The sequence below is a fragment of the Peromyscus maniculatus genome, chromosome 6, assembly GCF_049852395.1.
Source record: "Peromyscus maniculatus bairdii isolate BWxNUB_F1_BW_parent chromosome 6, HU_Pman_BW_mat_3.1, whole genome shotgun sequence".
In the NCBI taxonomy this organism is placed as follows: Eukaryota; Metazoa; Chordata; class Mammalia; order Rodentia; family Cricetidae; genus Peromyscus; species Peromyscus maniculatus.
In genome coordinates this window covers 117,369,199-117,381,292 of record NC_134857.1, presented here as the reverse complement: position 1 = coordinate 117,381,292, position 12,094 = coordinate 117,369,199, and the positions used below count along the sequence as shown (strand labels likewise).

The 12,094-nt window shown below is 42.2% G+C and overlaps 1 protein-coding gene across 5 annotated transcripts; it reads right to left on the bottom strand.

The window, feature by feature from the left end:
* Positions 1-1,618: 1,618 nt before the first annotated feature.
* On the bottom strand, positions 1,619-11,711 carry Lamtor3 (late endosomal/lysosomal adaptor, MAPK and MTOR activator 3). 5 transcript variants are annotated; one of them, XM_006970328.4, is made up of 7 exons: positions 11,560-11,711; positions 11,294-11,339; positions 10,102-10,136; positions 5,098-5,156; positions 3,557-3,690; positions 3,047-3,110; positions 1,619-2,458 (listed from the first exon to the last, which is right to left on the bottom strand). In XM_006970328.4, exons 2-7 carry the CDS (start codon positions 11,300-11,302, stop codon positions 2,385-2,387), a joined length of 375 nt encoding a protein of 124 aa, XP_006970390.1. In that variant the 5' UTR covers positions 11,303-11,339; positions 11,560-11,711; the 3' UTR covers positions 1,619-2,384. The 5 variants fall into 5 exon arrangements, with proteins under 5 accessions (XP_006970390.1, XP_076431159.1, XP_076431160.1 ...); XM_076575044.1 differs by having other exon boundaries at positions 11,574-11,705; XM_076575045.1 differs by having other exon boundaries at positions 11,570-11,695.
* Between the last annotated feature and the right edge of the window lie 383 nt (positions 11,712-12,094).

The following is a 12,094-nucleotide window of genomic DNA, read 5'->3' as shown; positions in this document are numbered from 1 at the left end:
TATAATGAACACACATACATATAAACCCCACAGATCTGCTTTGCGGACTTTCTCCCCAAGCAGCCTCATTTTATTTTGTTGCTTGAAGTATTTTAAATTTTTACTTATTGTTATTGTGTATGAGTGTGGCCAATTTGAGTTCGATCCCCAGACTTACGCAGGAGAGAACAGACTCCCGAGTTGTCCTGACTGCCACACATGTACACATGTGTCTGCACACACAACACTAACAGGTGGAATTTTAAAAGTTATTCTAGCTTTATGTTACCTTTACAAAAGAATATTTAGCCATTCCTGTGATACCTCAGTAAACCCCCCACTCTATCCCCTACAGACAAAGAGAAGCTTAAACCAGGATTCCTAAGTGTAGATAAGAACTTAGACCCCTTTTCCCCAGGTGGCTGTATCTGCTACAGGGACTTTGGAAAACACAGTCAGGATATTCGACCAAAAGACTAAAAAGGGAGGTGGGTTAAAATAAATTATATGGACTGTGCCTTTAAGAACTAGCCTCACAAAGAAAGGGGAGTGCTCCTTCCAACCTCCCTGCTATGAGTGAGAGATTTGGAAGAGCCTCCCTGGAGGCTTGTAAACTTAGAAAACACCTTACTTTTGCATTCTGTACCTAAAGTCTCCAGTGGCGGCTTTGGGGACGTGATCTAGGCACAAGACCCTCACTCTATTGTCTCAAAAGGGGGGCCTTAGACAAAGATATCTCAATATAGATAGACCCAGGCCAGTTTCAAGTCCCCAGAAATGTTGGTGCCAGCCCCAGGAACAAAAGAACAGAGTCAGGATGTCTGATGGTAACCAATTAACCACGAGATGCCCCTCTCCGGAGAGGAGTTGTAAAACTCCTGACAGGGCAAACAGATAAGCTAGAATAAGACAAAGTCCAGGCCCGGGAAAAATTGGACCAATCAAGGATGGACCCGAACTAACCCCCTCCCCTCTAAGAAATTTTATGGGTTTTGCCTATAAAAACTAACTTCCCCAAGAAAGAGTAACTCTTCTCTGCCTCACTTGAGATGGCTTGAGATGAGTTCCCTGTCATGACTTGTAACAGATAAACCTTGCTTTTGCATTCTGGTATGCTCGTCCTTTGTGGTCTCTCTGGGGGTTACGATCTGGGCACAACAATTCCGACCTCCTGATTTTACAAATGATCATGACTGTATCCACACATTCCCTGAGCAGAGACTCCCTTGCAGCACCCAGTTATAATCCAGGGACAGCACTGACACTGACTTCCCGGGAGGAGTGGGGGCCCAGAGCAGACATTCCAAGCCAACAGCGTGTCCACAGCTGTGCTCTGGAGACTGGCACACAAGCAGTGCCTGTGTACTGAATCACCCAGCGACGGACTGATGAGCAGAGCCACTTGAAGGGCTGATCCACTCCTGGACCTCTCAGGAATACCAAGCAGATAGAACCTCTTTCCTGGTGATTCAGTCACGCTCCTGGATGAGGCTTTTTTGACAGTTTATACTAGGTAAAACAATCTCCAATACAATCCCTACAAGAAGCATTCACTGCTTATTCATGTGGCTGAAGGCCAGAATTAATTAAGTCCATTACAGTTTTGAAAGTCTGAAAAAAGAGGCCTGTACAAAGCTCATTCTGTATTTTTAAAAATACTATTTTATTTATATTTGTGTATGAAAAAGTGGCTATACTGTCATTTTTATATACATACTGATAGTGGAGAAGAACTCAGTCACATGGCATTTCCAATGTACAGAGAACACAATCATTAAAGCACTGTTACAGAAAGAGAAGAGAAATCAGAAGCAGTGATTTTCGTTCTCACTGAAGAGCAGCACCCTCGAAGAAGAGTCAAATCCATTAGTAACACTCATCTACACTGAGATCATATACAGAGGAAAGTTAGTGATTGTACTTACTTTATTATTTGTACTAAGCCATTCATCTTCCTCACACTCAATGCAAAGAGATAAAATACAATCTTAAGAAAAATATGTCCTCATTATTCTTCTCAGTAGAAGGGTCTGTGTGGCGTGTGCAGAGGAGCACTGTACAGCAGGTGTGCGTGCTGGCTCAAGAGCGTCAGTGTTCCTCCCTGATCCCCATGCACTGCAGAGAAGAGCGCTCGTTAGCAGGCGTCCACACTAACTCCATGGGAGCTGCGCTAGAATAAACCATTGTTGTGGCGTTCCCGGATCTCACTAAGTAAGAAAAGACTTTATACACATAAATATAACAATTGATCTGTCTATAAATTATAGCTGTAGGCTCTTCTTTAGTGTCAGGTGGAAAAGCGGCCCTTTGAATACATAGATACAAGTATTACTGTGGTCTAACGATTGCTGGACTGGTACAGTGTTTTTGCAATGAAGACAAGGAACACAAAAACCACTGTTAGATTAAGACACTTCCACAACTTTTATCAGTTCTTCAAATAACGGAGCCAGTTCCTTTTCGAGGCTGACAATGAGTCCTACAAGAGATTTAAAAAACGAGATGTTAGAAAATGTTTCTTATGAGCTCTGAGCTGAAATAAACCCTTTCTCCTCATGTTGCTTTTGTGGGGTACTTCACTACAGCCGACAGAAAAGAAACTATCTCTAAATCTCAATCATACTCAACTTGTGTACAAGCATTTACAATCTTAAAACTGCAATTTAACTGATGGGTCTATAGAACTAAGTCATTGTTAGCATCCAAGATGTACTCTGTTTCTGTTCTGTAACTTCATTTTTGTAGGCTGTTTTAACGTGAGCAACAAATAGCACACAAAATGCAACACTGAACTGACTAGCCTCTATTGCAAAAAACCCAATCTCTTACGCCATCTCATCTGCATCTGAAAACGACCCTGTAGGATGGAAAAGGCCCCATTATGCGGGCGTGGGACTACATGGAAGTAGGAATCAAGTTTAAGGGAAAGTGACGGCGGGGCGAACCACAAATGCAGGGTTTCTCACTGCACGGCCGTCATTCCGAGTCTACCATGCGGCATGTGCCATCGTGGACAGCACAGTCCCATAAGGAAGTAAAATCTGCACCGGCAGGACTGCTAACATACCTGTGTTGGCATTACTGCTGGCTATGAAACTCACCACCAGAGGCAAACGATTGAACTGAACCACCTAAAAGGAAAATAAGATCTAAATAGTGTGTTGCATGGTGAAAACACAGTTAAGATTCAGTTGAAACATCAATTTAAACAGCTGATTATGAACTTTCAAGGCAAGTCTTTACCTGTCACAACAGAGGAACTGTGTTGAGGCATCAGAGCTGTGTAAGCTAACGGCACCATCTACTGGAGTTAAAAGTGATCTAACACATACTTCATAGGATAACAAGCTCTTTATTGTTAAAGTTTTAAGTATTTTTCCATAATAATCATTTCCTGATATGAAAACATCAAATAGACTAGTTTTAACATAAGTACTTTGAAGGCTAATTTTTTTTTTAAATTCTATCTCCCTCATACTAAAATTTAGACTTGTACTAAAAACAGTTTATACAAAAGATATAAAAATGATAGGTGAAACCAGTAAGCATTTGGTAGCTATAGACTGAATATACCAACCTGGTAGGTATTGTAGTAACAGATGATACTTTTGTTTTTTGAAAGTCCGAGTTTGCTGCCTTGGTCTGTTGCGAGGGCAAAAGTGGATAAGAAGCCAGGCCTCAGGGCATGCTCTGGAGCACTGTCGTTAGCCACTAGGGGATGAGCAATTAATAAAAATTATGCAGAGTATGGTGGGAAGAGTTTAACAGCAATTTTCAAAAAAGCTTAAACCCATAAAACCTAGGCACAAAAGTACATTTATAGTGTTGAAAACCTTACTACTACTGTTAACTGGGTCTCATGAATTCAGGTGGGAAAAATTACTTAACTACAAGTTCAGTAATCATAATTCAGGGAAGATATGCTGACTTACATGCAATAAAGTGAATATTCTGAGAATATGCTAGACTAAAATGGAAAAATCTACAAAATTGTTCGCTCCCATAAAACCACCAAAAGCATGGTCTCTCATACAAGCTCAGAGCCTTAAGCTGCCTGCTTCCTGTTCCTCTCACTCATTAAAGGCCGGACTAGTGTTAGCTGCACAGATTAAGTGTGTAGCTTCGGATTTCACAGAGCTCTGTGTGGGAACATTAGGGCTGGAGAATCCCCTGAGCCCTCTTTATGGAGGTAAGAAAAAGCAGGTGACCTGCCCATCGCCACCCATGCTGTGCGGTAGGTGACAAGTTGACAACGGATTCTTATCCTGTCCTGTCACCAACTGTCACCAACTCAATGTCCTCTCAAAGTCCTCTCTGTACTTGATCGTGTTAATGTATAAAATGGAAGAACTAACCAGGTGACCTCTAAAGCATGTTTTACTCTTTAAACTTTTAATCTTTAATCTGATATGTTTGTCCTCATGTGGAAAAGAAATTGTAAACCAAATGCATAAGATATTGTTTAATCTTTAATCTTTGGTATGTGAAACTAGCAATATCTACTTTGATCATGCCAGAAGATACAAAGAGTAAACAATCTGAGTTCACACTAACTTTGTTATAGCAAATGCATGTCAAAAAAAAAAAAAAAAAAAAAAGCTGACAATCAGTCAAAATCATGTTGGGTGGATATGATTAAAAAAAAAAACCCAACACTTGTATGCATGCATCAAGTTCTCAAGAATTAATAAGGTAATAATGATACTAAAGTTTTTAAAAAATGTATCTCTAGTAAAGAAGCAAAAATCCACTTAAGATTAAAAAGCCATCAGGCTGAACTAGTGATATGGTTCAGGGACTGATTGCCCGTCTGCTTGCCCAACTCTCTTCCAGTACTGAAGATATATTTAATGGTTTGCATTATATCATAAGCACCTTCAATAAAAAACTGGGCCTATGGTAAATGCATGCTGCAATTTTAGATGTTAACATGGTCCAGCTGACGTGTAACTCACTACAGGCTCCATACCTAGTCTCCAACAGACAAAAGCATATACTTGCTCAAAAAACTAACTCTTTCAAATTTGTTGAGACAAGCTTTATATATTTTTAATTATTTAATAAAAACTTTTTTTGTCAAAAGTCAACACGCCATATGCATGAAGTTCTCAGTTTTACCTTTGATAACAGGCACCCCATCTCTATCTGATACAACGATCGCATGGAGTCCTTCAACGCTACAAGAAAACAGAGTTCAGTATTACAAAATCATTGCGATTTCTACAAATACGTACCTCAGACTCATGATAATTCTCGTGTGTGTTTGTGTGTGTGTGTGTGTGTGTGTGTGTATGTGTGTGTGTGTGAGAGAGAGAGAGAGAGAGAGAGAGAGAGAGAGAGAGAGAGAGAGAGAGAGAGAGAGAGAGACAGAGAGAGAAAATGACACAGTGTGCACGTGGAGGTAAGATGACAGCCCCAGGTCTCTTGTCCGCCATGGCACATGCCAGACTAGCTGGCCATGACCTTCCAGGGATTCTCCCATTTCACTACAGGAATACTGACTTCAGGCAAGTTCTGAGGACCCAGACTTGAGTCTTTACACTTGCACATTAAGTCTTTACCCACTGAGCTGCATATTCTCATTGATTTTTTTATTTAAATCTCTGTACCTACCCGTATATCTACCACATGCATGAAGGTTCCTTCCAAAGGCAGAAGAGAACATCAAATTCCCTGGAACTGGAGCTACAGGCAGTTGTGAGACACCAGTGAGGGTGTTGGGAACTGAACCGGACTCCATCTTTTGCAAGAGCAGCAAGTGCTCTTAATTACTGAACCATCTCTCCAGCCCCTCAAAGTTATAGTCTCAAGTGAAAAGGAAACTCGCTTTGCAAAACGTAACTGAAGCAACAAACTATGTAACACAATGTGTAAGCAAGCCTTGTGTGTGTTGTGTATTGCCTACACACAAGCGTGTACACGTGTGCACTCATACCTGTGTCTGTTTGTAAGTACACAAATGCCTCTGTCAGCAGATGCTTCTAGCAGCAGAACTACATGCCTGCCCGACAGGCAGAGGAAGCTTCTGAATCCTGGACTGTATGAACAGACTGTCTGCTCAGAAAACATCAAATTCAAAGACAGATGCTCGGGGCTGGAGAAACGCTTCAGCGGTTGAGAACACTGGTTACTGTTCCAGAGGACCCAGGTTCAATTCCCAGCACCCACACGGTAGCTCACAACAACTGTTTGGACCTCCTGTTCCAGGAGATCCAACACCCTCACACAGACACACATGCAGACAAAACACCAATGTTCATAAAATAGAAATAAATAAATTATTTTTAAAAGGACAGGTGCTTACTATGTTATTTAAAATGTTTGGAAAAATCTGACCACCACAGGTTTTTCTAATTTCCACAGTAACGAATTTCCACAATAACTAATGCACGAAGAGAGGAGGTAAAAAAAGTAGGGTATTCTTCTTATTGGATTACAAATCCACAGAGACACAAGCCTAAGAATGTAGAACAGCTACATTCTTAAAGCACTCCTTTTTAGAAGTCCTTTTTAGAGGTCAAAAACTGAGAAGTTCTTCTGTTTCTGCACACATCAGATCAAGAGTGATCTGAATAGATTTTAGTAAATAATTGTTGGGCCATCAACAGACACATTCATAAGAAGTAAATTTTATTAATGGGCAAAAATCTAAAGCTTACTAAAACAACTACCTTCCTTCTAAAAATTCCATTAGTATTAAGAACAGAACACTGGGGCCGATGGTGTGGCTGAGTGTTTGCAGAGCACAAATAAAGCCCTGGACTCAGCCCCTAACAGTCCCCACCCCCCCATCCCCACCCCCAGCAATCCTACAAAAGGCACCAACCAGTTTTTCATAAAATTATGAAACATTGGCTGTTTTTTGTTTGTTTTGTTTAGAGACAGGGTTTCTCTGTGTAGTTTCGGTGCATGTCCTGGATCTCGCTCTGTAGACCAGGCTGGCCTCTAATTCACAGAGATCCGCCTGCCTCCGCCCCCCGCGCCCCCCCCCCCACCCCCCGCAAGTGCTGAGATTAAAGGCGTGCACCATGGCCACCTGGCTGTCACTGGCTGTTTTAAAACATGGAAAGCCTGAGATGTGTGTGTGTGTGTGTGGGGGGGGGTGCAACTAGATTTTAAAATACAAACCCAAGAACAAGATTTAACAGAGAATTAAAAACGTACTTTATTGATACCTGGAACTGGTCTGACTTTGTTGAGAAGTATAGAAATAAAGCAGTTAAAAATCATGAACCCAGGAAGCTGGAGAGATGGCTCAGTGGTTGAGAGGATTGGGTTTTAAAAAACTCAGGTTCAATTCCCACCATTCACATGTCAGCTCACAACCATCTGTAACTCCAGTCCCAGGTGACCTGACATCCTCCCTGACCTCCACAGACACCAGCCACGCATACGGTGCGCAGGCATATATTCACATAAAACATCCACACACATAAATACAATTTAAAAAGTAAACAAACACAACAAAAATGCATGAACCCCACCAAACCCACGCTTCTAGCAACAAATCCAAGTGTTCACAACCCTGTTGTTTCCTTGTTCTTTCTGTTCGTTAAGGTGTAATAAGCCTGTTTTCAAGAAATGATCTGCAAATATGAATCAAAGTGGACTCAGTCCTTCTGAAAAGGGTGACATGAGTCCCTTCCCTGCCACTGTGCTATGGCAGATACTCTTCTGCCCCTTTGGAAGTGCTGCAGATAGAACCCGGGGCCTTCTGAATTTGAGACAAATATTCTATCACTGAGACACATTCCCAGGCCTTTACGATATTCTTAAATTGTATAAATCTCTTGTAAGAGCCTTACCAAATAGTGATTTCTGTTTAGTTAAAAGGTAAACTGTCAGAATTCAAAAAGAAAACAAACATTTACTTCCAACCATGAAAGCTGCTCAGCTAGGAAGCCAGGGTTCCCAGTGGAGGCGAACTTGCTGACACGAATAAGGAAAGCGGTTGGATGAAAACATCACAACAAACACACCAACATCAAAGGGAAGCTCAGGGGTTCCACAGCATGGGACACCCAAAGCGGGACAGATGGAGAGCTGATCCGAGGGGAGGCACAGCACAGAAAAGATGCCTGTTCCTGGTCTGCAGGCAAACGAAAGAAAGACACCTTGAAACGACTCTCGATAAAAAACACTCAAGGTTTCTTTCGCTTTTTAGCTGCCATTTCAATATTTTTGTTTATTGTATGTGTGCAAGCATGTGGTCAGAAGTCAATATGTAGGGGTTAGTTCTATACTTCAACTGTTCATGTCACAACACCCACATCAGGCTTTACAGAAAGCACCTTCACCTGCTGAGACATCTAAGCATCCTTGTGGTTGAGACAATCTCAACTTCCGTCACCTTCCAAATGCTGGGATTACAGGCCTATCCACCATGCCCAGCTCACTTTCACATTGATTTTAATGTTTTAGTACACTAAGCAAATACTAGTTAGTGAATTTGTTTGTGTACTGGTTAGTTTTTTGTCAAGGTAGTCATCTGGGAAGAGGGATGCTCAACTAAGAGCATGCCTCCTGCATTGGACTGGCCTGTAGGTTAAGTGCAGGGCATTTTCTTGATTGATGGCTGATGAGGGTGGTACCACCCCAGGGCAGGTGGTGCTGAGTTGTATAAAAAAGCAATCTGAGCTAGCCATGAATAAGGAGCATTCTTCCATGGCTTCTGCTTCAGTTCCTGCCCTGACTTTTCATGATGAACTATAATCTGTAAGATGAGATAAATCCTTTCTCCCCATGTTCCTCTTAGTCAGTGTTTCATCACAACAATAAAAGCAAATGAGGACAGTCCGTATTCCCAAAAACATTTGTAAGCAACAGTAAGAAAAGATTTAAAGTTTTGAAAAGTAATAAGGTCACAAAGCACCTATTATTTCCCGCACCGTTCACTGAAGTTCCCCTTCATGGCTGTACCACTGTTTCTGCTCTCATGCATTAGCGTGTGAAGCTGTAAATGCCGTCATGCCCATTTGTGTGAAAAAGAACCTGCAGCTAGTCTCTGTAATTTGCCATTTTATTCAGAGGAAGAAAATTAAAATTAATTTAAAGATTTCCCATTATTTCATTTAACATACCAACAGTATTTCCTTCATGAATACATAAGAAAAATACAACATATAAATCAAAACCAGAACACACTGCCATTAATTTGCACTGATTTGCAATCAGAGTAAAGCATAAGCTAATATGCGAACACATCAAAAACTCAAGAGTCCAAAGGAACGTTCATTTTTCCACCCTACAGAGATAACTGATATCCACACACACACACACACACACACACACACACACACACACACACACACAACCACTCATACTTTAGATTGGGAGATAAGAAAAAGGGTTTCATAGAATATTCTGCTAGACTATCTCAAAGATCGTTCAGTCCAACCCGATTGTTTTGTTCTGGAATGTAAAAAACAGGAATAAAACCACTCTTCCCCTTCCTCCTGTCCCATCCTGGATGACCACAAACTGTGAGTTACTTGTAAACAGTTGTGAATGCAGACAAAAGAGACGCTCGTCAACTTTTTTTTAAAACACTAAACTAAGGTGACCTTTAATGAGTTCAAGTGAGAAAGGCCTCTGGATTAGTAAACTATGTAAACAGAAGTGTGTCATCTTAACACCTAGGCCTTTGTACATCGGCACATCAAAAGCCCAGTGTGGAGACAGAGGCAGGCTGAGGTTTTAAGTATGAACCCTTGTCTGAGCCTAGTATTTTTGGACTATGTTGACTCAGCAACAAGGTCCTAATAATAACATTAAACATAATGGCAACTTCTTAATTTTTTTCTTAAATTTACCTAAGAATTTTAAACTATATTCCAATAAACAACTATCATAGTGTGTTTTTAAAAAACTTGAAAGTGACAAGAAATCTAAGTTCTGGCTCTAGCACTATTTCCTATTGAACAAGTCATGTGACAGCTCTAACTTTATGTTATCTATCCATAAACTCAAGTCACTACATATGATAGTTGGGGTTAGTTATGAATTTAAGTGTGGGAAATAACTACCATGACACATAAAATACTAATCTAAAAAGGTGAAACAGAATACTTTGTAAGATTAATGTTACAGGATGTATTCATTAACAAATTAGTATTTTCTTACCTTGGCAACTTTTTGTACAGGAATCGCTTTAGATCCTGAAAGAGAATAATTTTTTAAAAATCATATTATGATATGCTTTTCCAGCCCTGTCCACATCCCCCTTTAAAGAACGTGAAATCATCATTTTTAATTGGTGTTTCATCTTTTACTTGTATAACTTGGAAGAGGTTAACTAACCTTTTTTCTAGGCCTCAGTTTCATTATATGTTTCATTATATGTATACAGGAATAATCACAGACCCTACATCATAAGAATGCTATAAAATTTTAGTAAGGTGTGTATGTTAGTGTACCTGGAGTAGGGAAACACAAACATATATTTGCTGTAAAACAAGATCACATGTTTCATCATTTACATCCTGATAATACTGTATTCACTTGGGTACAGTCTATAAACTTCTTCCCATGTCCATACAGATTTTCCACGACCATTTTTAATGATCCAGAGTAAGTTAGATAAACTACTCTAGTATTCTGCTTCTTGACCAAAGATAATGACAATGTGATGTATTTAACATGGAACATAGTTCAGACTAAGAGAACAGAAGGTGATCTTGTCTCATTACAAACTCATCTGGAAACATTCACTGACAATTCAAGTACCACTTATGAGCTCCACCCTAAATGTGTGCTGATTTGAACCTTCATCTCCAAACCTGAACGAGTATCTTATTCCATGTCACCACCACGAACTTACTTTTGCTCCCGTCTTAAACACACACACACACACACACACACACACACACACACACACACACACACACAAATGGAACATAGGTTGCAAAAGGGGCACCCGTTAGAAATCCTTTTAGATTGTAACAATGAACTTAGAGACATCATGAGCCCTCAGTGGGAAAGGAATCAGACCACTGTCCTACGGAACAGGTACTGACGGGAAAGGCAGGAAATCATCCTTTAGAACTTCAAATGTTAACTACACGGAGTTCTTGTAGGATTCAACAGGATTGGGAGGTGGGACGAATACAGTTCTCTCAGTCTAAGGCACCTTAGTGGCCCCCCACAACCATTCCTGATAGAAACTCAGGACCCTGCAAGTCCACTCTCCTATCAATCCCCTACAGCAGATCCGGGAAGAGGGGCGGGGCTAAGGACGAAACAAATTTCTACCTCTCACCACGCCTCATGCAAACCTCCCACATCCCCTTTCGATTGGGAAGGGGTGTCAACTCACATCCGCCATGATGAACCCCTTTCTCCCGCAGGATCAATCTCCACGCCTGGAAGAGAAACTTCGGTGACTCTCCAGCACCCCGGGCTTAGACCCTCCCCAGACCCAGCATCACGAGATCCACCCTCGCCCGAGGCCGGCGAGGCGCCGCAGTTGTGGGGCTCCGTCCAGGAGTCAGGGGGTCCTTCACACCCCGCCGGGTGGCCAGCCCCGACGGCCCCCCTCCGCCCACCCACCCACCCTGTCCCCGCGCCGAGAGACGGGGCGACCTCTGCAGACCCACGCGCGCTCCAGCCTGGGGCGACCTGCCCGGGTGTCCCCGCAGCTCAGTCGCCTCTCGGAAGCCGCCTGTCAAGCCTCTGTCACATGACTCGTGACCTCCGCGGTGCTCCAGGAAGAACTTGCTACACCCGCCTCCGCTACCGACGATTCGGAAGTTCCGGGGAGGCCTGGCGGAAACTGCGCCTGCGCGCTGCGCCAAGAGCCGCTGGGCTTGCACCCGAGGTCCCTGCGCCCTCGTTTCCACCCAGCACACCTTCAGTGGAAGAGGTTCCTCTGCAGAGTATGCATACGCCCTTTCCAGGCCAATTATCTTAAATCTTCCCTGATGAATGAAGACATTTGAGGAGCACGAACTGGATAGCCTACTTGTTAGAAGTCCCAGGTCCCCAGATGACCCCATTTTCATGACTCGCCGGTTTCCTCCGTGTGCTCTTGACTTGAGTTTTCACCTAGAGTCCATGCAGGAGCCGTGGGCGGTGGGCTCATGTTTGTCAAGTCTGTTTTAAACATGCACGTACTGGG